This window comes from Emys orbicularis, chromosome 4 (genome assembly GCF_028017835.1).
Source record: "Emys orbicularis isolate rEmyOrb1 chromosome 4, rEmyOrb1.hap1, whole genome shotgun sequence".
In the NCBI taxonomy this organism is placed as follows: domain Eukaryota; kingdom Metazoa; phylum Chordata; order Testudines; family Emydidae; genus Emys; species Emys orbicularis.
In genome coordinates, this window is record NC_088686.1 from 153,062,471 (window position 1) to 153,088,924 (window position 26,454).

Genomic DNA, 26,454 nt, shown 5'->3' on the forward strand with positions numbered 1-26,454 from the left:
TTGGGACTGAGGGGCACCAGCAGAGCTGGGGGGGGGGTGGGCCCAGGGCTCGGGGAGTGGGACTGTGGGGAGGGGAGGGGACCCCAGGGCTGGGGGAGCAGGGGGCTGTGGGTGGCAGGCAGGCCATGCCCAAGAGAGCAGTGGGGTGGGGGAGGGGAGCCCAGGGGGATGGGGGGCTGGCCATGCCCAGTGCTGGGGGGCTCCTCAGGCCCCCATGCACAGTTCTCGCCCCGTGCCGGGGCAGCGGTGCAGCGCGTGGTCCCGTCGGGAGCTCCCTCTCCGTGCCGGGCGCCCTCGTCTCCTCGTGCGGGCTCGGCGCTCGCTCCAGGCCGGGAAGCCGCGGCGGGCTCACTCCTCGCTCTCTAGCTTGAGGCTGATGCTGCGGGCCTTGGCGCGGGGCGGTGCTGGGGCACCCCCCTCACGCTCCGCCTGGCTCTGCCCCCGCGAGCGCAGCAGCTGGCTCTGCTTGCGCAGGAAGTCGACGGGGGCGGGGCAGCCGTAGGTGCCTTTGCCCAGCGTGGGCCGCGGTGCCCCCTTGGGCGAATGTGCCAGCGATGCCGTCTCCAGCTGGGCCAGGTGCGCCACGTAGCCCTCGGACAAGAACTGCGGACAGACGCACGGACCGAGCGTGGGGACAGAGGGACGGGGGAGCGCTGGGGCCCAGCCCCCACTGTCCGCATGCCAGCCCCCCAAGGGCCATGGGCACCACTGCCTCCCACCCTTCTGGCCCAGGGGCTCTGTGCCCTCTGGAAGGGAAGGCTCCCGTGTCCCATTCCCCACCCCCCTGAGCCAGCCAGTCTCCTGCCCTGGGGCCAGACTGGAGCCAGCACCCGCTAGAGGGGAAAGACCCCATGTACCAGTTCCTGAGCCAGCCAGTCCCCTGTCCGGGGACTGCAGCTCGTACCCCCTGGTGCCCGCGTACCTGGCACTGGTTCTGGAACTTCTTGACGGTGCGCCCGACAATGTAGATCTGGGTGGGCGAGAGCCCCAGGGAGCTGTAGACCGAGATGTCCTTCGTGGAGCCATAGCCAGCCACAATGGTGACCTCTGCCTGCAGCACATGGGTATTCAGCCTGGCACCCCACCTCCTCGTACCACCTGAGCCCCTCCCGCTGCCCGAGCCCCGCCCCCTAGCACCACCTGAGCCCCGCCCCCTCATGCCACCTGAGCCCCACCCCCATACCCCGAGCCCCACCTCCTTGTGCCATCCCAAGTCCCGTCCCCTCGCACCACCTGAGCCCCACCCCCCATGCCGCATGAGCCCCACCCCTTTGTGCTGTCCAAGCCCCGCCCCCTTGCACCTCCCAAGCTCCACCCTTCACACCACCCAAACCCTGCCCCCTTGCGCCAGCCCGCTCCTGACACTGACTGAGCCCTGGCCTGGCCTGCCCCCCGTCACCCCCAAACCCTGGCTATGCCCTGTCCCCCGCGGCGCTGGGCGCAGGCCCCACCTCGGTGCGCAGGCTCTGCAGGAAGGCAGCTTTTTGGCGCAGGGGGTCGTGGGTGAGGCCGTCGCAGAAGGAGACGACGCCGTGCGGGAAGTTGTGTTGCGACAGCCAGGCCACCACGCGGTGCTTCTGCATGTCGGGCCGCCCCGTCACATAGATGATCATGTACCCTGAGTCCTGCCAGTGCCTGGGGCGACACGACACGGGCATCACGGGGGGGGGGTCGTGGGGAGCTGGGGGGCGGGCAGGAGCTGAGAGGACAGCAGCGGGAAGGGGGTTAGCAGGGTGGTAGAGGGTTGCTGGGCGTAGGGACAGGAGTGGGAGGTTTACCCGGGGCGGGGGAGAGGGGTCACTGGGGGCACCTACCGCACAACGTCGACGGCGCCTGCCCGCACCTTGGGGTCGCTGCCCATGATGGAGACGCTGGCCGTGAAGGAGCCGTCGATGCTGAAGACAACCGCCTCGGTGCTGCGTGCCACCACCGTCAGGAAGGCCTCGGCATAGCTGTGATCCCCTCTGCACGGGAGCGGAGGGCGTCAGGGACCGAGCAGGACGGGGAGCCCAGAGACATCCCCCCCGCACATAGATCTCCCTCTCCTCCCCACACACACTGCGGGGGAGGGGGGTGTCCCGCAAGCCTTGCCCAGAGGGGGTCCCCTGCCTCCAACAGCCTCCCCTCACCCATTCCCAACACTGCTTTCCCCCCCGAGGGCTCTCCCTGCCAGGCTCCTGGTACAGCCCCACTCCCCAGTATGTCCCTCCCCCCTGGGCCCTGTGTCTCCCCTCCCCAGGGTCACATGCACCCGGGCAGGGCAGGGCGGGGGTCTCACCTGACCACCATGCGCACGGGGTACATGCCGATGCCCAGCGCCTTGTCGGGCGGGATGAGGAAGGCCAGGCGCCCGCTGCTGCTTGTCACCTCGGTGCCGTAGTGCAGCCACTTCCCCGACAGCGGCTGCGTCATGATGTAGATGTCCACCTGCGGGGAGCCGCACAGACGTTAACGTCGGCTCTTAACAGCCATCGCTCTCTCGGCTCCCCGGCCCGGCCAGGATCCGAGATCACCTTGTGCAGGCGTCCAGCTTCCCCTTGGAGCGGCCGAGACCTCTCGTCTGGAGAGCCCGGCTACCTCTCGGAGTCTAGAATTAAGCTAAAGCTAAATGACACCGTTTCCAGGAAAGGCGAGTGATCCCTGCGAAGGGATCTCCCCGCTGCTGTCAGACCCTCACCCCAAAGACTGCCCTAGTTCACTCATGGACGAGACGTCCAGCTCGCTTCGTCTAGCTAAGAGCCCCTGCCAGGTGACAGAGAAGAGCAGCTGCTCCCAGGTGTGAGCCAAGGGCCAGGGGAGAAGAGGTAAGTTTAAGGCAGCTGGGACCGGCTTGCTGGGTGACCCAAAAAAGTTCCTGAGAGCCCAAGAAGTCTTAACCAGCCAGCCCTCCCTGACGCCGGCGTGCAGCCGTTTGCCTTGGGAGACAGAGACACCCCTCTCCTCGCCAACCCTCCGTCTTGTTCCTCCCTGGGACATCTCAGACCCTGGGTGAAGCAGCAAAGGTATCAGGGATCATCTGGGGCCGGGGGATTGGGCCCACCAGACTGCAAGGATCAGTCAGGGTTTGGTGTGTGCACTTTGGAAGTGACTGGGGCTCTCTAGGAGTGACAGGAATTGCACGGCACCCGGAGGGTGGCTGAGAGGCCCCCTCACCAGGGTCGGACTCTGGAACATTAAGAGAAATTGCTTGAGAGGGGGGATCCCAGGCTGGGCTAATTATGAACCAGGCCTGGCCATGAATCAAAGCAACACCCCTCTCTCTCTGCAATGTGTCATACACCACCGCCATCTCCTGGACAGCAGAGGAACTGAGAGCTGGAAAGCTCAGAGCAATTTGGAAGGTGGCATATAAAACCGAGGTCACCCTGGGGGACCCCAGAGCTAGCTGAACCCTCGTGGGCAGCCTCTCCCCTCAGCCACGGTCCCGGCACCAAGAGATGAATGACTCGCCCCCAGCCCAGGGTTCGCAGGAGAAGAAGAAGTGGTGAGATTTCATTTCCCCGCTGTTCTTTAACAGAAATAGCTGCAGGTTGGCTTGGTGAGTCTACACGCCCCAGCAATACCTCGGGCAGCCGTGTGCTGGATTTAACCACCGCGTTTTGCGTGCTTTTCTCTGTAGGCCTCAGGATTGAACTCTACCGTGAAGCAGTTCTGCTGCTATCTAAGCTGGTTGCTCTGGGACCAATCCACTCCCTTAGCAGGGAGCACGGTGTAACGGGCTCTAAAGACAAGCGCTTCCTTCCTCCTGGGTGAAATCCTGGGCAGGGGTGTCCATGCGTTTGGGGCGGAAGAATTGCCGAGTGATGATTATAAAGAAACCCGGGTGTTCTGCATTGCTCCTTGGTCTAACCGCTCGTCCTCAACCCTGCGGTACTGCTTGCAAGGCTGTGCGGGATAGACCTGAAACGCTGGTTGTAGCTACGCTCAAGTGGTGCACTGCTGATTGTGTGCTACGGTGGCTCTGGCCAATTACTAAACGGGTTGGTTGGGAATAACCGCGTGTCCTGCTGTGAGAAATGCTGTCCGAGGTGAGCGCTGATCTGAGAAGAGGCCAGTGTTAATTAGTAGCTAAGGCTCCCTGGGCTCAGTAAAAGGGGTTCTCCTCTTAGCTTCCACTGGAATATCGGCTACAACACCCAGCAAAGAGGCAAACCCAGTTCGTTAGATTTCAGCTTTAAAATCAAACCAGCACGGTGGCAAATTCAGAACATTGACTCCTCCATTCATGCTTACATGGGGGCAGCACCTGCTGGGGCACCCAGACGGACCCCCACACACACACGCTCTGCACCTGCTGGGGCACCCAGACGGACCCCCCACACACACCCCGCACCGGCTGGGGCACCCAGACGGACCCCCCCACACACCCCGCACCCGCTGGGGCACCCAGACAGACCCCCCCACACACCCCGCACCCTCTGGGGCACCCAGACGGACCCCCCACACACACACCCCGCACCCGCTGGGGCACCCAGACGGACCCCCCACACACACACCCCGCACCCGCTGGGGCACCCAGACCCCCCCCACACACCCCGCACCCGCTGGGGCACCCAGACAGACCCCCACACACACACCCCGCACTGGCTGGGGGCACCCAGACGGACCCCCACACACAAACCGCACCTGCTGGGGCACCCAGACAGAACCCCCACACACACCCCGCACCCGCTGGGGCACCCAGACAGACCCCACACACACACCCCGCACCCGCTGGGGCACCCAGGCAGACCCCCCCCACACACCCCGCACCTGCTGGGGCACCCAGACCCCCCCACACACACACCCCGCACTGGCTGGGGCACCCAGACGGACCCCCACACACACCCCCCGCACTGGCTGGGGCACCCAGACAGACCCCCCCCACACACCCCGCACCCGCTGGGGCACCCAGACAGACCCCCCACACACACCCCGCACCCGCTGGGGCACCCAGACAGACCCCCCACACACACCCCGCACCCGCTGGGGCACCCAGACAGACCCCCCACACACACCCCGCACCCGCTGGGGCACCCAGACCCCCCCCACACACACCCCGCACCCGCTGGGGCACCCAGACGGACCCCCACACACACACCCCGCACTGGCTGGGGCACCCAGACGGACCCCCCACACACACACCCCGCACCCGCTGGGGCACCCAGACCCCCCCCGGCTGGGGCACCCAGACCCCCCACACACACCCCGCACCCGCTGGGGCACCCAGACAGACCCCCCCCCACACACCCCGCACTGGCTGGGGCACCCAGACAGACCCCCCACACACACCCCGCACCGGCTGGGGCACCCAGACCCCCCACACACACCCCGCACCCGCTGGGGCACCCAGACGGACCCCCACACACACACCCCGCACCTGCTGGGGCACCCAGACAGACCCCCCCCACACACCCCGCACCGGCTGGGGCACCCAGACCCCCCCCACACACACCCCGCACCCGCTGGGGCACCCAGACGGACCCCCCCACACACACCCCGCACCCGCTGGGGCACCCAGACAGACCCCCCACACACACCCCGCACCCCGCTGGGGCACCCAGACAGACCCCCCACACACACCCCGCACCCGCTGGGGCACCCAGACGGACCCCCACACACACACCCCGCACTGGCTGGGGCACCCAGACAGACCCCCACACACACCCCGCACCCGCTGGGGCACCCAGACAGACCCCCCCACACACCCCGCACTGGCTGGGGCACCCAGACGGACCCCCCACACACACACCCCGCACCCGCTGGGGCACCCAGACCCCCCCCGGCTGGGGCACCCAGACCCCCCACACACACCCCGCACCCGCTGGGGCACCCAGACAGACCCCCCCCCACACACCCCGCACTGGCTGGGGCACCCAGACAGACCCCCCACACACACCCCCGCACCGGCTGGGGCACCCAGACCCCCCACACACACCCCGCACCCGCTGGGGCACCCAGACGGACCCCCCCACACACACCCCCGCACCTGCTGGGGCACCCAGACAGACCCCCCCCCACACACCCCGCACCGGCTGGGGCACCCAGACCCCCCCCCACACACCCCGCACCCCGCTGGGGCACCCAGACGGACCCCCCCACACACACCCTGCACCCCGCTGGGGCACCCAGACAGACCCCCCACACACACCCCGCACCCGCTGGGGCACCCAGACCCCCCCCACACACACCCCGCACCCGCTGGGGCACCCAGACGGACCCCCACACACACACCCCGCACTGGCTGGGGCACCCAGACAGACCCCCACACACACCCCGCACCCGCTGGGGCACCCAGACAGACCCCCCCACACACCCCGCACTGGCTGGGGCACCCAGACAGACCCCCACACACACCCTGCACTGGCTGGGGCACCAGACAGACCCCCACACACACCCCGCACTGGCTGGGGCACCCAGACAGACCCCCCCCCACACACCCCGCACCTGCTGGGGCACCCAGACCCCCCACACACACCCCGCACCCGCTGGGGCACCCAGACCCCCCACACACACCCCCGCACTGGCTGGGGCACCCAGACCCCCCACACACACCCCACATCTGCTGGGGCACCCAGACCCCCCACACACACCCCACATCTGCTGGGGCTCCCAGACAGACCCCCCCACACACACCCCGCACCCACTGGGGCACCCAGACCCCCCACACATACCCCACACTGGCTGGGGCACCCAGACGGACCCCCACACACACACCCCGCACCTGCTGGGGCACCCAGACCCCCCACACACACCCCACATCTGCTGGGGCTCCCAGACAGACCCCCCACACACACCCCGCACCCACTGGGGCACCCAGACCCCCCACACATACCCCACACTGGCTGGGGCACCCAGACGGACCCCCACACACACCCCGCACCCGCTGGGGCACCCAGACCCCCCCCACACACCCCGCACCCGCTGGGGCACCCAGACAGACCCCCACACCCACACTCTGCACCTGCTGTGGCACCCAAACCCCCCCCCACACACCCCACACCTGCTGGGGCACCCAGACCCCCCCCACACACACACTCTGCACCTGCTGCGGCACCCAGACAGACCCACACACACCCCGCACCTGCTGCGGCACCCAGACCCCCCCACACACACACACTGCACCTGCTGGGGCACCCAGACGGACCCCACACACACACACACCCTGCACCTGCTGCGGCACCCAGACGGACTCCTGATCCTCCTCATCCCCTATGACAAAGTGAGAGTTTTCTAATGTTTTTATGAGTCCGAAGCGTACCTCAGTTTCCCCCTGTACTTTGCATGGCTGACCAGTGGGTGCAAAAGGGTTAAATCTGCTCGGGGGGGCGAGCGGGAGACTTGAGGTGTTCGTGTCACACGACTGCCTGTGGGGGGGGGGGGGGCGGGGGGGGGAAAGGGTCATCAAAGGCCTGGGCGAAACCGACCCAGACCAACAGAGAATGCAAACAGAGAACCTCAATGGACACCGAATAGCAGGGAATGCCAGCTGGAGAGACCTGGGGCTCTGGCCTTGGACTGGCAGACAGAGGGAGGGAGCCAGGAACGGAGTCCACAGCTGCATGGCACCCCAGGGCACTAGTGCCAGGGTTCACCCTCCCAGCCCCCCTGCGGGACCTCGCCTCTCCCCCACAGCGCCGGTACCTTCTCCCCGGTCAGCGTCACCACGTCCAGGGGGCCGTACATGAAGCGCCCGCTCAGCACCTGGGGCCGCCCCTCGCACACGATGACGTCGCTGGCTCGGTGGTTGGACGTCACGTTCTGCGGGGCAGGGCAGGGGGGTTAGTGGTGCCTGCTTTCCTCCCCCCCCCAAGGGCTGCTGGGGTCTCTCCCCCCATCCCAGGGGGGCCTTCCTGAGCCCCGTGCCCCAGGAGCCCGGCCCAGCACAGCTGGGGGCCCAGGGGTGTACTGCTGACCCTGCATCACCCCAATGACATAACCCAGCCATCAAATCCAAGGACTCAATCCCACCTCCCCACTCGCTCCCCCCAGACCCCTCAACCTGGGCCCCCCACCGCCCTCACCCCCACTCTCCTCTGCCCACCCACCCCAGCAGCACCATCTCCTGCCCAGGCCCCCGTCACCCCCCAGCCAGCCCCCTGCTCGGGCACAGGCGGGTGGAGGCCGCGTACCCGGATCTTCACTTGCGTGCGCTTGCGCTGCCACTTCTCGCGGGGGATGGCGGGGCTGTAGATGGAGCTCTCCTCGCACTCCGCCAGCTGGGGGCGCTCCTTCTCGATCACCTGCAATAGCAGCACGGCTTCAGCGCCCCCAGCCACAGCCACCGCCCGCGCCCCTCCCCGCCGCAAGGCACCAGCCCCCTGGCCACAGGGCACCGGCCACTGCTCGCTCCCCACCATGCTCACGACACTCGCTGGCTCCTCCCTTCCCAGATCCCCCCAGCACACCTGGCGCAGGATGAAGGCTACCACGTCGGAGGACTCCCAGTAGCTGGCGTGGAAGAGGTGCGGCAGGGTGATGGTGGGGAAGGCGGTCAGCGCGTCGGGGCAGTACAGGGAGTAGTCAATGCGCTTCAGGCCCCACCACCGCTCCAGGACTGCGGGGAGAGCGGTGTCAGGAGAACTCGTACCCAGGCCCGGTCCTTCCGCCCGGTCCCCACACTCCAGACTGGGCTGGTACCCTCTCCAGAGACTGGACCGGTACCCCCGCTTCCTCTGCATGGTACCCCCTCCCCAGACCGGCCTGTACCCAGCTTCCTCCGCCCGGTACCCCCTCCGCAGACTGACATGTACCCTGCTTCTTCCACCTGGTACCCCCTCCCCAGCTTCCTCTGCCAGGTACCCCCTCCCCAGATCGGCCCTGTACCCCACTCCCTCCACCCAGTACCCCCACCCCAGGCCTGTCCCCTACCCGCTCACCTTCTACCCTGGTCCCCGCTACCCAAGACCTGCCCCATACTCTGCCCCTTCTACCCTGTGCCCCTCACCTCTGACCTGCCCCTACCCCTCATCCCCTGGCCTACACCACCCACCCTTGAGCTGCCTCCTGCCCTGCAGCCCCCCCACCTGCCCCCAACCCCTCACCCCTGCACTGTAGCCCCCCACTACAGACCTGCCCTGTACTCTGCCCCTTCCACCCTGCATCCCTCACCCAACCTGCCCCTACCCGTCACCCCCTGCCCTAATAAACCTCTCACCATAGACCTGCCCCTACCCCTCAACCCCTGCCCTGCAGCCCAGCACCCCAGACCTACCCCATATCCCACAGCCTCCTGTCTTGTACCCCCTTCAATGCTGCATCCCCCCGACTCCCCCATGTCACTCTTGCTGGTGCTGGGGGGGGGGGGTAGGCAAGGAGCTAGGTGGACGGGGGAAGGGTCACACTCACTCTTGACGACCTCGCTGGTGCTGGAGGGAGCGGGAGGCTCTCCTGTCTCGCTGCCTCTCCAGAAGCCCCCAAAACAGCTGGTAGGGGTGGTGGGCGCCGTCAGCTCCAAGTCGCCCAGGAAGAGGGTGGAATGAGTCTGCAGGGCCTCAGCTGAGCCAGGGAGAGAGAGAGAGAGCAGGGTGAGCACAGCAACCCCAGGGACCCTGCCCCCCACAGACCCCTGAAGGACAACCCAGAGGGGACCCCCAAACCCCACTGGCCCCTATTGCCCCCCTGAGGGGGCCCCTTACCCTCACTGGCCCCGAGGGACCCCCTAACCTCCAGTATGTCATCCCCCACTTGCCCACCTCAAGGGGACATCCCAGAGGGGACCCCTAAACCCCCACTGTCCCAGGCCCCTCTACCCCCAATTGCCCACCTCAAGGGGACATCCCAGAGGCGACCCCCAAACCCCCACTGTCCCAGGCCCCTCTGCCCCCAATTGCCCACCTCACGGGGACATCCTAGAGGGAACCCCCAAACCCCATTGTCCCCTCCTTGCCCCACAATATTACCCCAGCCCCTGGGGCCCCCGTGCTCCCAATGAGACTGCCCCAAAGGGATCCTGCCCCCCCCCCAGCCCTTACCCAGCAGTGCAGAGGTGCCATCGCCCAGCGGGTATTTCTGGTAGCGAGGTACGCCCAGGGGGGGGACAGCGTGGAAGGCCTTGGCCAGCAGGGGCTCCAGGCGCGAGGCGCAGGGGTCAGCTGCGTGGAACAGGTTGTAGATCTGCTCACAGGCCGGGCGCATCTGGGCCACTGCAGGGACAGGGGGGTTAAATGCCTGCGCCGGGGGAGGGGGCCGTTAGTGAGCCCCTGCACCTCGGCTGGGAGGGGAAATGGGGGGTGAGCAAGCAATGCGGGAAGAGTCACCCACTGAGTGAGCAGGGGAGGGGAGCAGTGATGCAGGGGGGCAAGCGATGGGGGGGCAGCAGCCCCTGTGCCTGGGGGGGATGTGAGCAATTCAGGGGGAGTGAGCGAAACGGGGGGGAGAGGCCCATGAACCGGGGTGGGGGGCAGCGCGGCGGGGGAATAAATGTTTCAGGGGGTGGGATTGGCACCTAGGGGAATGAGGGCCCCCCCTCTCTGTTGGAGAGCTGCGGGGAGAAGCAGGGGTGCCAGAGGCCCTCTCTCGGAGCAATGGTGCCGGCCCTGGCTCAATGAAGGGGACACCCCAGAGGTGTCTGTATAAAGGCTGGGGCAAAGCAGAGACCCTGGAAATCCACGCCAGCAGTGGGTGCTGTACGCAGCAGTCATTTCCCGCAACAAGTGGCCCCGGCAACAGAAACCAGCTTAGAACCATTTGCCAAGGGCCGTGGTGGGTTCTCCACTGTTTAAATCAAGATGGGACGTTTGTTGTAAAAGCTCTGCTCTCGGAATTATTTTGGGGCCGGTCTCCGGCCTGTGCTAGACAGGAGGTCAGACTAGCTGATCACAATGGGCTTTTCTGGCCTGGGAATCTAGGAGCCTATGAAAAAAGAAACGGCAGGAGAAGTGACATCTAAACGACTCCCCACGAGGGGGATGGCAGAGCAGTGCAGACACTGGGAGGCCTGCTCCAGGACCATCTGGCAAAGAACCCTGGTTCCATCCCAGGCGAGGTTCTGCGAGCAGCCCAATCCACCAGCCGCCGGGATGGAGACCCAGACGCCCCAGAGGAGAGGCGAGAACCCAAGGGTGACAGCCGCAGCGGCCCCAGCCAGGAACTAGAGCAGGGCCGGCATCCGGGGCTGCAGCGGCAGGAGCTGGCTGAGCGGGGCAAGCAGCCAAAGAGCAGCAGGGGAAGCAGGCCCTGCCAATGGAGGCCTGAGGAGCAAGAGGCTGTGTAGCAGAGATCCACTGGGACAGAGATGCTGGATTGGTGACCCTGTTCAAGGTGCATCCTTTCCCTCCGAGGCAGCCTGTGAACCGGATCCCCCTGCAGGCGGGCTGTGTAGCCTCACTCCCTTCCTGAGCCACGTGGGCAACTGGGAGGGGCTGATGGGGGGGACTATGAACAGTCCCAAAAGGAACCTTTTCGGAAGGTGGCTGCCGGCATGAGGCCCAGAGCACAGCCTCCTTCCCCCCTCTCCCCCCCCACTCCTCTGCTCAGGGAAGAAATACATTCTGGTGGTGGCGTATGTCACCACTCGCTACCCTGAGCAGTGGGCTAATTTCATGTCAACCTTTCTCTGGTGCTTGTGGGTCATAAGAACGACCACACTGGGTCAGACCAATGGTCCATCTAGCCCAGTATCCCGTCTTCCAACAATGACTGGTGTCAGATGCTTCAGAGGGAACGAACAGAACTGGGCAATTATTGAGTGATCCATCCCGTCATCCAGTTCCAGATTCTGGTGGTCAGAAGTTTAGTTGCGTCTGTGACTACCTTGGCTAATAGCCTGGGATGGACCTACTCCCCATGATCTTATCTCATTCTTTTTTGAACCCATTTATACTTTTGGCCTTCAGAATAATCCCAGCAACGAGTTCCACGGGTTGACCGTGCATTGTGTGAAGCACTTCCTTAGGTTTGTTTTAAACCTGCTGCTTATTAATTTCATTGGGTGACCCCTGGTTATGTTACGTTATGTGAAGGGGTAAATAACACTTCCCTCTTCACTTTCTCCACACTATTGATGATTTTATAGAACTCTATCACATCCTCCCTTAGTCAAAACAGTCCCTACCTTTTTAATCTCTCCTCATATGGAAGATGTTCCATACCCTAAGCATTTTTGTTGCCCTTCTCTGTACTTTTTCCAATTCTAATATATCTTTTTTGAGATGGGTAACCAGAACTGCTCGCAGCATTCAAGGTGTGTACGTACCGTGGATTTATATAGTGGCATTATATTTTCTGTCTTATCTATTCCTTTCCTAATGGTTCCTAACATTCTGTTTGCTTTTTTGACTGCCGATGCACACTGAGTGGATGATTTCAGAGAACCATCCACAATGACTCCAAGATCTCTCTCTCGAGTGGCAACAGTTAATTTAGACCCCCATCGTTTTGTATCCACAGTTGGGATTATGTTTTCCAATGCACTTTGTGCTCATCAACATTGTCTTTCATCTGCCATTTTGTTGCCTAGTCACCCAGTTTTGTGAGATCCCTTTGTAGCTCTTCATAGTCCGCTTTGCACTTAACTATATTGAGTAATTTTATATCATCTGCAAACTGCCACCTCATCCCTTTTTCCAGATCCTTTATGAACATGTTGAACAGCACTGCTCCCAGTAGAGATCCTTGGAGGACCCCGCTATTTACCTCTCCCCATTGTGAAAACTGACCATTTATTTTTACCCTTTGTTTTTCCTATCTTTTAACCAATTACTGCTCCATGAGAGGATCTTCCCTCTTATCCCATGACAGCTTACTTTGCTTAAGAGCCTATGGTGAGGGAACTGGTGAAAGGCTTTCTGAAAATCTAAGTACACTATATCCACTGGATCCCCCTTGTCCACATACTTGTTGACCCCCTCGAATAATTCTAGTAGATTGGTGAGGCATGATTTCCCTTTACAAAAGCCAAGTTGACTCTTCCCCAACACATCATGTTCATCTATGAGCCTGATAATTCTGTTCTTTACTATAGTTTCAACCAATTTGCCTGGTACTGAAGTTAGGCTTACCGGCCTGTAATTGCCAGGATCGCCTCTGGAGCCGAGCATTACATTAGCTACCTTCCAGTCATCTGGTACAGAAGCTGATTTAAATGATAGGTTAACTACCACAGTTAGGAGTTCTGCAATTTCATATTTGAATTTCTTCAGAACTCTTGGGTGATACCATCTGGTGCTGGTGAATTACTACTTTTTAATTTATCAGTTTGTACCAACACCGCCAGGCTTCTGCATGGCACCCTCAGTCCAATGGGCCAGTGGAGAGGTTTTATGGGACCCTGAAGATGATGCTGAGGACTATCTTCTGATGAGCAGGGGGCGGGCCCAGCGACTGGTTCCATGAATGCCTGGCAGCCAACGCGAGAGGACGCGGAACCAGCGCGGCTGTGACCGGGGACAGAGACTCCTTGTGGGCATGCTCAGGCTTGAGAAAAGAAGATTGAAGCGGGACCTGATAATGGTCTTCAGCTATGCTAAGGGCTGTTATAACCAGGACTGTTCTCCACACCCACTGAAGGTGGGCAAGAAGCACTGGGTTTAACCTGCAGCAAGGGAGATCTAGGCTAGGTATTAGACAGGCCTTTCTAAGTCTAGGGCTAGTGAAGCTCTGGAGTAGGCTGATGTGCCGAAGTGGGAATTCTTTGCAGTATTTTGATGAGTGATCTGCAGAGCAGGGACTGACTTGTCATGGGGCCGGTACCCAATGGGGACAAAAGGGTTAAGCTGCTCCTGGAGCAGAGCAGGGAACCCGAGGTGTCGTGTCACGTCCCTCCTTGGGGTGGTACGAAGGGGGTGCTGTGGGGTAAAGGACTGCCTGAAACTGACCCATTCCACAAGAGCCCCAAGGACCGAACAACTGATACGGACCCAGGGAAGCTGGCAGGTGGCACACGTGAGCTCAGCAGGGCTCTGCAGGAGCCAGCTCTCACCCGGGATGGGCAAAGACGGGGGAGAGAGCCAGCAAAGGGATCGCAGGGCAGCTCGGCTGGGGTGGAGGGGCCATGGCCGGGCCAGCTGGACAGTGTCTTCACCTGTCTTTCTATCTGTGGCCCTAAGGGCCTCCCCAGGCCGAGTCCCAGGTGACTCATAACCCGACGCTGTTCTGAAAAGGCTGCCACGTGTCACTGTGAACACCAGCTGGGGGCACTGGCCCCCGAAGAGCGGCCAGGTCTCTCCCAGGGGTCTGGCTCAGTGGGATGCACCGGGCAGAGCTCACAGGGTGGAGCAGGACGGCTGGAGCCCAGAGGCTTTGTCTCAGAGGCGGTGAGGCTGTGTGGCCGGCACTGGAGGAAGGGTGGGATCCCTGGGGGGCTGGTGCACTCAAGGGTTCCTCTGAGGGATGGTTTACAAGCTGGGGAGCAGCACAGATCCTGGGGAGCCATGGCAGCTTCCAAGATAGGGTGTGGAATCCCCATCCCTGCAGGTGGGACAAGCCCCGGCTGTCAGGGATGGTCTAGGGTTACCTGGCACTGTTTCAGTGTGAGGGGACAGACTTGACCTCTCGAGGCCCCTTCCAGCCCGACATTGCTATGATCAGAGCGCGGCCGCCCAGGGCACGGGCAGGGGCACTGGACCCCAGAGGCTCTGGGCAAGGGCAGGGAATGGCACTGTGACGAAGTTTGGCTTCCTCATGCGGTCCCAAGTGGCCTGCCAAATGCTGACTGTGGGAGAGGGTGCATGCTCTCCCTGCAGATTCTTGTGGGGCCCTTTGTTCTGCCAGGGGCCTGAGCTCACATGGACCCGCTGGGGAGCCCTGGGGAGAAGCAGGGCCCAGTCTCAAGGGCTGAAGCCACAGGCCTCGCCCTTGGAAAAAGCTAAGCTGAGGGCCTGGCGCACTAAGGGTACACCGACCCAGGCATGGCCGTGGGTTTAGTTACCCTCACGCTGGGTAACAGCCAGGGCACTGAACCCCCTGGAAATCTGTGCCAGGGGGCAGTGCCTGCACTGGGGGGAGGGGGGAATGAGTGCCTGCGCTGGGGGAGCATGGGGGGGGGGGTCAGCGCTGGAGGAAGAGAGGAGGCCCGGTGTCAGACCTGGGGGAGCTCTGTGGGGGTGCAGGGGCAGGCTGGCGCGGGGGGACCCTCACCATCCAAGGCTGGCATGACCGTCTTGCGCAGCGCTAGCACCAGCCCCAGCGGCGAGCCGAACAGGAAGAAGCCGGACACCTTGAAGTCGAGGCGGGCGGCCGCGCCCTCGCCCCCGTCCAGCGCTGAGCCCGAGGAGCAGCTGCTGCGCCGCAACTCCACCTCCCCCTGGGGGACGCTGGCCTGCAGGCTGGAGAGAACAGAACAGCAGGCGCCAGTGGGCACCGGGACGGGACACGGGGCCTTTCCCCTCCAGGGGGCACCGGCTCTGATCCAGCCCCAGGGCAGGGGGACTGGCAGGCTCGGGGAGTGGGGAATGGGACACGGGGCTTTTCCCCTCCAGGGGGCACCGGCTCTGATCCAGCCCCAGGGCAGGGGGACTGGCAGGCTCGGGGAGTGGGGAATGGGACACGGGGCCTTTCCCCTCCAAGGGGCGCCGGCTCTGATCCAGCCCCAGGGCAGGGGGACTGGCAGGCTCGGGGAGTGGGGAATGGGACACGGGGCCTTTCCCCTCCAGGGGGCGCTGACTCCTATCCGGCCCCAGGGCAGGGGTCTGGTTCTGTGCATGTCCACATGGTGCTGCTCCCATGGCGTTGGGGTGCAGCTGTCTCATGCGGTCAATCTCCTGCCCCTGACAGGGGTGAGCCGTGCCATAGGGCCCAGAGCCATTGCTCCAATCCTGCCAGTGGCCTCCTGTGTAGGAGTCACCCCTCCTCCTTCCCTCCCCCCATGCCTTCCCCCTACACCCATCGAGGGCAGCCCTCCCCCACCCCGGGTGCTCTCACCTGCACAGGAAATTGTGCTGCTGGTGCACAGAGTCCACGTCGCTCTGCTCCTGGGGGGGCGGGAGTACCCCGGGCTCGGGGCTGGCCCGTCCCGTCCCCCCTGCCCCCTCGGCCAGCGGGTCTTTCCTGCTGCCCAGCTCTGGGGAGATCGGCTCCATGTTCTGGGAAGTGGGTGAGCAGTGAGAGGGCAGCACCCTCACGAGGCCAGTGCCACCCACCCCATCGCAGGCACCCCACCCCTCACGGGGCCAGTGCCACCCACCCCATCGCAGGCACCCCACCCCTCACGGGGCCAGTGCCACCCACCCCATCGCGGGCACCCCAACTCACCCATCACAGGACCAGCACCACCCCTCACCCATCGTGGGCACCGTCCCCACCTCAGGGGGCCCTCCGTGCCCTGGACCCCGTCACCCCTCAGAGGCCCGTCCCCATCCCAGACCAGGGCTCCCCACTATGGAAAGGGTCGGGGTCACGGACAGCCCAGCAGGCTCCAGCGCTCAGGGGGTGGGTACAGGGCAGTGTAGAGTGATGTGAAAATGGGGGATCCTACAGAGGGGCTCCCAGAGTCACCTGAGCTCCCTTGGCAAACAGGGGCCCAGGCACTCACCAGGCTGCCCCGGCGGCTGCTGCTCCAGCTCCCCGCAGTGCCCGCCCGGCTCTGGCACAGGGCATCGAAACCCAGGATGCCCCCCACGCAGTCACCGATCAGCACCACCTGCTGGAGGGAGGGACCGTCAGATCCGGGAGGGACCCCACTCCCTATAGCCGTAGCCCACCCAGCCCTGCCCCACCCCCACAGCCACTGCCCCCTTCCCAACAGCGCCCCATCCCACAGCGTCCCCCACAGCTCCCACTCCTCACAGCGCCTCCCCACAGCCAGTGCTCCCTTCTCCAGCCCCACAGCCAGAGACCCCCATCCTCACAACTCCCCCATCCCACTCCCCACAGCCAACCCCCACCCTGATCCCCACAGCGTCAGCCCCACCCTCCTCCCAACTGTGCCCCCCGTCGCCTCCCCCAGCGCCGCCCCCCCACCTGGCCGCAGAAGCCGGAGCCCTCAGTGGAGTGCAGGAAGGCGCTGTGGGCCTGGTTGGCACGGGCGATGGTGGTGGCCACGGCATGCTGGTAGCTCCCGGAGGATGTGGCCAGCAGGGGCAGGGCAGCAAGTGGGATGTGGTCCTGGCTGCTGGACAGGCTGTCCCTATCATGGCTGTAGGGGCTGAGGCTGGGGGTGAGGGGTTAGTGGTGAGAGAGGCGGCTGCTGCCCGGAGACCCCCACACCCCTGTGCCATCGCCGGAAGGCAGCCCCTCCCATGCCAGCTGAGGGATGGCGCAGGCAACTGGGCAGGGCCCCACGCCCTGGACCACCACCCACTGTAGCCCATGGAGCCTTTGATTTAGCTCAGCAGTAACAAGGAACCACAGGCCTGTGTCCTGTAAGACACTGGCTTAAGCAAGTCAGCATGAGTAAAGTAGGCCCGTGGCCCTCAGCATAGAGAAAATGGCCCGGCCGTTACCCGAGGTTTGGGGAGCTTGCTCGAGAGAGAGCTGGGACACAACGGTACCAGGTGACCACAGGAGCGCTGAACTGATCCCGGGCTGGGGTATTTGGGGACAGAATCGCTGGCAGAGGTCTAACCACCAACTTGCCTGAGCAATAGGTAGGGCCCTACCAAATTCACAGCCACGAAAAATGTGTCATGGACCTTGAAATCTGGTCCCTCCCCGTGAAATCTGGTCTTTTATGTGCTTTTACCCTGTCCTATACAGGTTTCATGGGGGAGACCAGCATTTCTCAAATTGGGGGTCCTGACCCAAAAGGGAGTTGCAGGGGGTCACAAGGTTATTTTAGGGGGAGTCACGGTATTGCCACCCTTACTTCTGCGCTGCCTTCAGAGCCGGGCGGCCAGAGAGCGGCGGCTGTTGGCCGGGCGCCCAGCTCTGAAGGCGGCACCCCACCAGGAGCAGTGCAGAAGTAAGGGTAGCAATGCTATACCTTATACACTCTTACTTCTGCACTGCTCCCCTCAGAGCTGGGCGGCTGGAGAGTGGCGGCTGCTCACTGAGGGCCCAGGTCTGCCGGCAGCAGTGCAGAAGTAAGGGTGGCAATACCATACCGCGCCATCCTTACTTCTGTGCTGCTGCTGGCAGCGGCTCTGCCTTCAGAGCTGGGCTCCCGGCCAGCAGCCGCCGCTCTCCAGCTGCTCAGCTCCCAAGGCAGTGCTGCCGCCAGCAGCAGTGCAGAAGCTAAGGGTAGCAATACCGCAACCCCCCCCCCCCCACTTTAATAACCTTACGACCCCCCCACAACTCCTTTTTGGGTCAGGATCCCTACGTGAAATTTCAGATTTAAATAGCTGAAATCATGACATTTACGATTTTTAAAATCCTACAACCGTGAAATTGACCAAAACAGACCGAGAATTTGGTAGGGCCCTAGCAATAGGTGACCTATATGACAATGAGCTAAAAGGCACTGATGTGTTAACCGACAGGAGAAGGGCACCCCAATATTACAAGGGTGAGGAAGATAGATTTGGACACGGAAGGCTGGGCATCAGAGCGAATGTTCGTGATATTGCCCAGGCTCTAGAACAGGCCAAGCCACCATGCAGCGGGGGCCTAACTTTCCATCAGCGACCCTTCAACTCTCCACTGCTATCTACCACCCACCTTTGGGCGTCGGGGGTCTGGACCATCGGACTCCTTGGGCAGGCCAGGGACACGGCTGCTCCTTTCGCTCTCCCCACCAGGTCCCCAAGGAAGGGTGTGAGTAGATGAGCACATGCAGGGAATGGCACCAAATGTCCTGCTATCTGTGTGGGGTTTGGAGCTTTGCTGCCTAGAGATTGCGTGACTAAAAATCGCCATGGCTTTGCTTTGCCCTCAGTGGGAGAGTCTTTGCCATCCCCCCGCGGTTCCCTACAAGATACTGCATTGTCAGTTTTAATTCTGTGGAGCCTGGTTCTGGGACGAGACCCCTACTGCCCCCAGCTCATTACATTAGTATCAACTGGCAATCAATGCAGTTATTATTCACCCTGACAAAGGGCTGGGCAACACCACGCCCAGCAGGCACCTGATCTGCTGATACGGGAGTGCAACACCCCCTAGCGCCATGAGGGAGAGCGCCCCCGATGGAGTCCCCACCCTACTCCCTGCTGCAGAGCACCCTTAGCGCCGCACTGGGGCCAGCCCTGACTGCAGGCAGCGCCCCCTGCAGGAGGGAGGACATACTTGGAGACCAGGGCGTAGGCGGCGGCGCAGATGGGCGGGCAGGGCACCAGGCGCAGCGCCACATGGCCCAGCGCCTCAGGGAAGTGCACACGGGCGACGGCGTCGAAGGTGGCGGCCAGCGTCTGCACGTCAGCCTGCTTGGAGCCCGGCTCGCCCGCACCCTGGTCCAGGATGTTCCCACTGTGCAGGATCAGGAACAGCGCGTGGATTCGGCAGGCCTGCGCCACGCTCTCCACAGAGCCACCCTGCGGAGACACATGCCGTCAGTGGGGGAGGCAGGGACAGGTGCCCATGGTGGTGGTGGGGGGGTCGTGGCCCTAAGGGGGGGGGAGATAATGGTGTCCCTTGGTGCAGGGGAAGACGATGCCCACAGTGGGCACTTGGGAAGTACCTCCCTGAAGGCCAGGTTAGCCAGGTTATGCAGCTCTGGGCTGGGGGCAGAGAGCCCCTGCTTGGCCCCACACAGCTGCCCTAGGCACACTGGACTGTGAGCAGCCAGCTCTGCCCCTCACTGGGGTCGGGGGTGTCTGTGCCGGGGGAGGCCATGGCTGGTGATTCCTAGTGGAAAAGGCAAGTGGCATCTGGGTTGCAAGGAGAGGGCCAGACCAGATGGGGTAGGGCAGGTGAGACAAGACAGGTGGCAGGGCTGGAGCCAGCGCCAGGTGGGCCGCAAGTGGGGTGGGGGGCAGGGCCGGGGCAGGGGGCCACACACCTCGGCAAAGCTGGCCCCAGTCAGTCCATTGCCACTGGGCTTGGCCACACCGGTCCCGTCCCCTGCACAGACAAAGCCCGGGTGAGCGTGCTGGCGTGGGAAGTGCCCTGGGGGCCGGGCCCAGTTGCTGGATCCCAACCCCGCTACCCTGGGGTGCTGGGTGGACCACGGGGGCCCCAGCATTCGCCCTGCTGTGCTCTGACCCACTCCCCTGCCTCCCACCCTCTTGCCACCCTCCACCCATGTCACCTGTCACCTTCATACCACTCTGTTCCTCTACACCAGGGGTCGGCAACCTATGGCACGCGTGCCAAAGGCAGCACGCAAGCTGATTTACTGTGGCACGCTGCTGCCAGCCTGGGGTCCCCGCCGCCGGCCCCGCTCAGCCCGCTGCTGGCCTGGATGGACGGAACCCGGTGCCAGCAGCGGGCTGAGCGGGGCCGGCGGCCGAGACCCCGGCTGGCAAGGGCTGGCGGAGGGAACCCCAGACCGTCTGCTCAGCCCGCTGCCAGCCTGGGGTCCCAGCCGCCAGCCCCTGTAAATGTAAAATGTATTCACGGCACATGAAACCTTAAAATACCATGAATAAATGAAGACCACTTCTGAAAGGTTGCCGACCCCTGTTCTACACTATCCCAACCCCCGCCCTCCTGCCTCCCTGCCCACCTGAAGCCCTGCTTCCCTCACCACCCCTATCTTCCAGCTGTCCTGTCCCCCAACCCTATCCTGCCCCCCACCCTCCCACTCTCCTGTCCTTTAGGAAGTGTTATTCACTCCTTCTCTTAACACAAGAACTAGGAGTCACCCAATGAAATTAATAGGCAGCAGGTTTAAAACAAACCTAAGGCAATACTCCTTCACCCAACACAGTGTCAATCTGTGGAACTCCTTGCCAGAGGATGTTGTGAAGGCCAAGACTATAACAGGGTTCCAATAAGAACTAGATAAGTTCATGGAGGACAGGTCCATCAATGGCTGTTAGCCAGGATGGGCAGGGATAGTGTCCCTAGCCTCTGTTTGCCAGAAGCTGGGAATGAGCGACAGGGGATGGATCACTTGATGATTCCCTGTTCTGTTCATTCCCTCTGGGGCACCTGGCATTGGCCACTGTCGGAAGACAGGATACTGGGCTAGATGGACCTTTGGTCTGACCCACTATAGCCATTCTTGTGTTTACCCTGCCCCGACCCTCCCCTGCCCCACGCTTACCCAGCCCCTCGTCCAGCTCGCCTGGCCGGTCCAGCGTGTCCAGCAAGTCGTTGGAGTTCCACTTGGTCATCTCCTTGGCAAAGACCTCGTCACTGTCAGACAGATCCTCTGGAGGGAAGGGTGGGTCATGAGACTGAGACACTCCTCAAAGAGACACCCCCCAAGAATGAGGGACCCTCGGGAGAGACGCCCATGGAAATTGGAGACTCTGTTTGCACCTGCCCCTGGGAATGGGGGACCCCCCTACATACACCCCTGGGAATGGGGGACCTCCCAGCAGAGATACCCCCCAGGAATGCAGAACTCCACTTGCACACCTGCCAGTAGGAATAGGGGACGCCCGCAGCAGAGATGCTTTCTGAGAAATGGGGGACCCCATCTAGGCGCACCAACCGCCAGGAATGGGGACCACTCCCCTCCACCCTCCGTACCGTGCGCATCGAAGAATTCCTCCTCTGAGCTGTTCTCCGAGTCCCGTGCGATGTTCTGCATGCGCCACTCTGAGAGACTCTGGGGCGATACCCCCCCTGGGGGAATGGGACAGGGGTCAGATACCAGAGACTGGGGAAGCCCTCCCCACAGCTCTCCCACCAGCATCCCACCCCAGCCCCCCTGCCAGCACCCCACCCCTCTGCCCGAGCGCCACTGTCCCCCAGTCCCCCTGCCAGCACCCCACCCTTCCCCCTGAATGCCCCAGCCCCCAGCACCCTGCCAGCACCCCACCCCTCCCCCCGAGCACCTCTGTCCCCCAGTGCTCCTGCCAGCACCTCCACCCTTCCCCCTGAATGCCCCAGCCCCCAGCCCCCCTGCCAGCACCCCACTCCCCCCTCCCCCCGAGCACCCTGTCCACCAGTGGCCTTGCCAGCACCCCCACCCCTCTGCCCGAGCGCCTCTGTTCCCCAGTGCCCCTGCCAGCACCCCCACCCCCCCGCCCGAGTGCCACTGTCCCCCAGCGTCCCTGCCAGCACCTCCCTTTCCCCCGAATACCTGTCCTCCAGCACCTCTGCCAGCACCACCCTGTCCCCCGAGCGCCCCGGCCCCCAGGACCTCTGCAGACCCCCACCCCTCTGCCCCCAGTGCCTCTGCCAGCAGCCCCGCCCTGTTCCCTGCAGCACCCCTTGCAACCCTCCAGCCAGTGCTCCCATCCCGCTCCATGCCAACGCCTCTACCCCCAGCAGCCCCACCTCCTGTCAGACCTCCCGTCCCGCTCCTGCCCCCGCCAGCTCACTCCCCACATGCCCCCAGCACCCACCCCCGCCCCGGCCCCCTCACCTCCATGCTGGGAGGAATAGGAGGAGCGGGAGGACGTGGACCACTGCTTGGCGAAGGCGTCGTCGGGGGAGGCGTCGGGTGGCCCCTGCCCCTCAGCTCGGTCCTGCCCGTCAGCGCTGCCCAGCTCAGCCCGGCCCTCGGCGCTGGGGGCAGCCGCCGCCTCCTCGGCCTCGGCACACTTGGCCATCTTCTGGGCCAGCATGCGGGCCGTCTCCTCCTCCAGCTGCCGGATATCCTCCATGGTCAGCTCCGTCCACTCGTCCTGCCAGCACCAGGCCTGGCGGTGTGCCCGCAGCATCACCTTGCGCAGCCCTGTGGGGGGAGGGGCAGGGAAGTGCGGCGCAGCCAGAGCTCATATCAGGAGGCTGGGGAGTCACTGGGAGCAGCATCAGGGGGTCATGCCAGGTAGGGTGGCAAAGCCAAAGGGTAAGGAGTGGTGCCCGAGGGGCAGTGGTAGGAGGGCCAATGCCAGGGGGTTGGGGAGGGCAGCACCAAGGAAGGGGCAGTGCTGGGTATGGGAGGCAGTGCCACTGGCCTGGAGGCTAAGGGGGGCGGGGGCTGCACCAGGGGGCAGTACCAGGGCAGAGCTAAGGGGCAATGCTGCAGGGCGCAGTGGCACGGCTAAGGGAGAGCGCTGGTGGGTGGGGGGCAGCGCTATGGGGCAGGGAAGCCGTGGGGGGGACTGGGGCCAGCGCTCACCTACGTCGTGGATGAACTGCTCGATCTTGGACTGCATGCCCCAGTAGCGGAACTCCACCTTGCATAGCTTGTAGGCACACATGAGGGGCCCGGCTGCCATGGCCCCCTCCAGCCACTCGTCGCCCAGCGGCCCCCGGCCTGTCTTCGCCGAGCGATACAGCTTGGGATCCTCCTCCACCTTGTACTCGTTGGGCGAGATGGGGTCCCGCACAATGTCAATGGTGTCTGGGGGCAGCAGGGAGTCAGCACCCACACACGGCACCTGCTTGCCCCAGTGCCAGGGGTCTCACCCGCTGCAGCCCCCCAGGGACAGGGAAAATACCTGCCCCATTCCCCACAATGCCCTGGGGCCCATTCCCCAATGTTTTTGTTGCAGAGCAATGGAACAGGGGGGTTGGAGCAGTGTTGGTGGGGGTGGGGGGGGCGGTGCACAGAAGGGAGGAAGATTAGTGGGTGGTAGAGTGGGGAGAACTCCCGCCTTCCCAGCACTCTGCCCTCCCTGCCCCACGGCACTCTGGGACAGAGCACACACGAGCATCAGGGCTGAAGACAACAGCTTCTCCCCACTCCAGCAAACCCCAGATTCAGAAGTAGGGAATGGGAGCTCTCCAGGCTCCAGCCCCTGGGCCCCACCTGCCAGACCTTCCCCAGCACTGAGCTCCCGTACAACTAAGGCACTTGTGAGGCAGGTCTGTGCCCCGTGTCCCAGTACGGAGCACAGCCTGGGCAGGTCACAGGCTCCCTCCCCTGGGGGCCGGCTGTGTTCCTCACCGCCTTGGTGGAGCAGCACCGGGACTGCGCCGGCGCCAGGTGCCCCGAGCGCGAAGGCGCAGACTGGCCCAGCCAGTATCGGGTGTCCCCACAAGCAGTGCTTACCCAGAATCCGCTGCCTCTTCTCGGCCGCCGTGAGGTTGAAGACATTGGTCTGTTTGCCGGAGTCGGGCCGATAATAGGTCTCGATCTCGATGGAGAACTTCTCCACGAAGGGGCAGGTGTATCTGGGAGATGGGAGAGATGGGGAAACAGGGGGGTGAAAATGGGCAGCTTTTGCCCTGCCCCAGCTCTGACCAGCCCCTGCCCCACCCACCTCCCCCTCTGCCTCACTCTCCCCACATCCCACTCCAGGCCTGCACCAGCCCCACCCCACACAGCTTCTCCCCTGGTCTTGCCCCACCCCACATCCCACTCCCTGGGGCCATCAGTGCAGCATGAGATGGGGCCCCACAGCGACGCAGGCTGTCCCCTGCTCTGTGCCAGTCCCCTGGCCCTGCAAGGGACTTTGGGGCAGCCCCAGGACAAGTCCTCCCGACAGACCCACACAGCAGGGGCAAGGGGGCAGGGCAAGGAGGCAGGCCCCTGAACACTGCTACCAATGTTCCTCAGCTCCCTGCCCTCCCCCCTGCATGCCCCCAGCTGGCCTCACACACCCTGTCCCTCCCCCCGCCATGCTGCACCTGGTGCGCGTGTAGGGATAGGCGTTCCACGACTCCTCCTCCACTTGCAGGGCAGCCTTGGGCAGCAGGGCACGGAACCAGCTGGGGATGTGGGAGCCCACGTGGTAGATCTTGTGGGTGTACTGGCCGCTGCCTCCCGGGCCGTCGCTGTAGGGCCGGTTGGCCAGAATCTCGACCCCGCTGCCCTCCCCGCTGGATTCCTCCCGGCTCTTCTTCTGGAGGGGAGACACTGACCCATTGGTTCCAGCCTGGGCCCTGGCGCCAGTCCCAACCCCAACCGCCCCCCCGGTGCCGACCCTCCCAGACAGACAGACCCAGTCCCTGCTCTGCACCCAGACAGACAGACCCCGCCCTGCACCCACAGACCCCTCCCCTCACCTGGATCATATAGAGCTGGGCCACCTGATACTCCTCGAGGCTCATGGGCAGCAGGATGTGATACTCCTTGATGAGCATGGTGACTGGTGGGGCCTGCGGACAGGGGCGAGAAGTTAGAGCCCCATTGCCCCTGCCCCGCACAGACCCCCGCCCCAGGGGGCCATCCCTAATCCTCTCCTGCCCCAACCCTCCTCCCTCCCTTCTGGCTGCTTGGCCCCCAGATGGGGGATGGGGAACCAGAAGCAAATCCCCATGTGACCTGCTTAAAAATCCATCCTGCCTGATGCAATGCGCAGGGAATGGGGGGGGGGGGCTGCTAGAGGGTGAGGGTGCATCCCCACCACCACCCCACACACACACACGCTGTCAGGTCCTCTTGCATCCACCCTGCCCAGCCCTGCAATATCAAGGGACAGGTCTGGACTCCTGGGTCCCAATCCAGGCAAGGTTGGGCCCCTGACCAGTTCCAACCTCAAAACTGACTGGATACTACTGGCAGCCCAAGGCTGGTGGGAGGGCTGCTCCCGGAGCCAAGGGAACACAGCAGTGCGGGCACCGCAGCCCCATGGCCTGGGCCACCAAACCTGCCCCACACAACTCCCGCCTGGGCCTGGGCCACCAAACCTCCCCACCCAGCCCCTGCTAGAGCCTGGGGCACCAAACCTCCTCCCCACACAGCCCACCTCCGCCTGGGCCTAGGGCACTAAACCTCCCGCCTCATATTCCCCCCACCTGGGCCTGGGGCAGCAAACCTCCTCCCCACATTCCCCCCACCTGGGCCTGGGGCACCAAACCTCCCTCCCCCAACATCCCCTCCACCTGGGCCTGGGGCACCAAACCTCCTCCCCACACAGCCCACCTCCGCCTGGGCCTAGGGCACCAAACCTCCCGCCCCACAATCCCCCCACCGGGGCCTGGGGCACCAAACCTCACCTCCCAGCCCCTGCTAGAGCCTGGGGCACCAAACCTCCTCCTCACACAGCCCACCTCTGCCTGGGCATAGGGCACTAAACCTGCCACCCCACATTCCCCCGACCTGGGCCTGGGGCACCAAACCTCCTCACCACATTCCTCCCACCTGGGCCTGGGGCACCAAACCTCCTCACCACATTCCTCCCACCTGGGCCTGGGGCACCAAACCTCCTCCCCACATTCCCCCCACCTGGGCCTGGGGCACCAAACCTCCCTCCCCCAACATCCCCTCCACCTGGGCCTGGGGCACCAAACCTCCTCCCCACATAGCCCACCTCTGCCTGGGCCTAGGGCACCAAACCTCCCGCCCCACAATCCCCCCACCTGGGCCTGGGGCACCAAACCTCCCCCCAGAGCCCCTTCCTGGGCCCAGGGCACCAACCCCTCCCAATCCCTGCCTGGGGCACCAACCCCCCCGCAAAAAACCCTGCCTGGGGCACCAAACCTCCCCTCCACACACAACCCTCACCTGGGTCCCCAAACCTTCTCCCCAACTCCTTCCTGGGGCACCAACCTCCTCACAACCCTCGTCTGGGTCCGGGGCCCCAAACCTTCCCTCCCACAACCTTTGTGTGGGGCACCAAACCTCCCCACCCCCAACTCCCACCTGGGCCCAGGGCAGCAAACCTCCCCTCCCTCACCAACTCTTGCCTGGACCTGGGCCACCAAACCTCCCTC

At 63.9% G+C, this 26,454-nt stretch overlaps 1 protein-coding gene across 1 annotated transcript; it reads right to left on the reverse strand.

Annotated features, from left to right (window-relative positions):
• Positions 1-348: 348 nt before the first annotated feature.
• PITPNM1 (phosphatidylinositol transfer protein membrane associated 1) lies at positions 349-24,882 on the reverse strand. The gene is made up of 23 exons (XM_065402674.1): positions 24,805-24,882; positions 24,427-24,641; positions 23,849-23,970; positions 22,973-23,197; positions 22,274-22,585; positions 21,433-21,528; positions 21,002-21,109; positions 19,793-19,854; positions 19,081-19,325; positions 16,879-17,068; positions 16,451-16,558; positions 15,841-16,001; positions 15,058-15,245; positions 9,954-10,124; positions 9,328-9,477; positions 8,388-8,536; positions 8,112-8,222; positions 7,624-7,740; positions 2,279-2,427; positions 1,815-1,964; positions 1,452-1,635; positions 923-1,051; positions 349-603 (listed from the first exon to the last, which is right to left on the reverse strand). The coding sequence occupies exons 1-23, from the start codon at positions 24,880-24,882 to the stop codon at positions 349-351; spliced, it is 3,675 nt and encodes a 1,224-aa protein (XP_065258746.1).
• Between the last annotated feature and the right edge of the window lie 1,572 nt (positions 24,883-26,454).

Coding starts and splice junctions, on each gene's coding strand:
- PITPNM1 (XM_065402674.1), bottom strand. CDS start 24,882: ATGCTCATCAAGGAGTATCACATCCTGCTGCCCATGAGCCTCGAGGAG. Junction 22,586..22,972: donor GCAGTTCATCCACGACGTAG/GTGAGCGCTGGC, acceptor CTCCCCCCACAG/GGCTGCGCAAGGTGATGCTG. Junction 10,125..15,057: donor GGTCATGCCAGCCTTGGATG/GTGAGGGTCCCC, acceptor CTGTCCCTGCAG/TGGCCCAGATGCGCCCGGCC.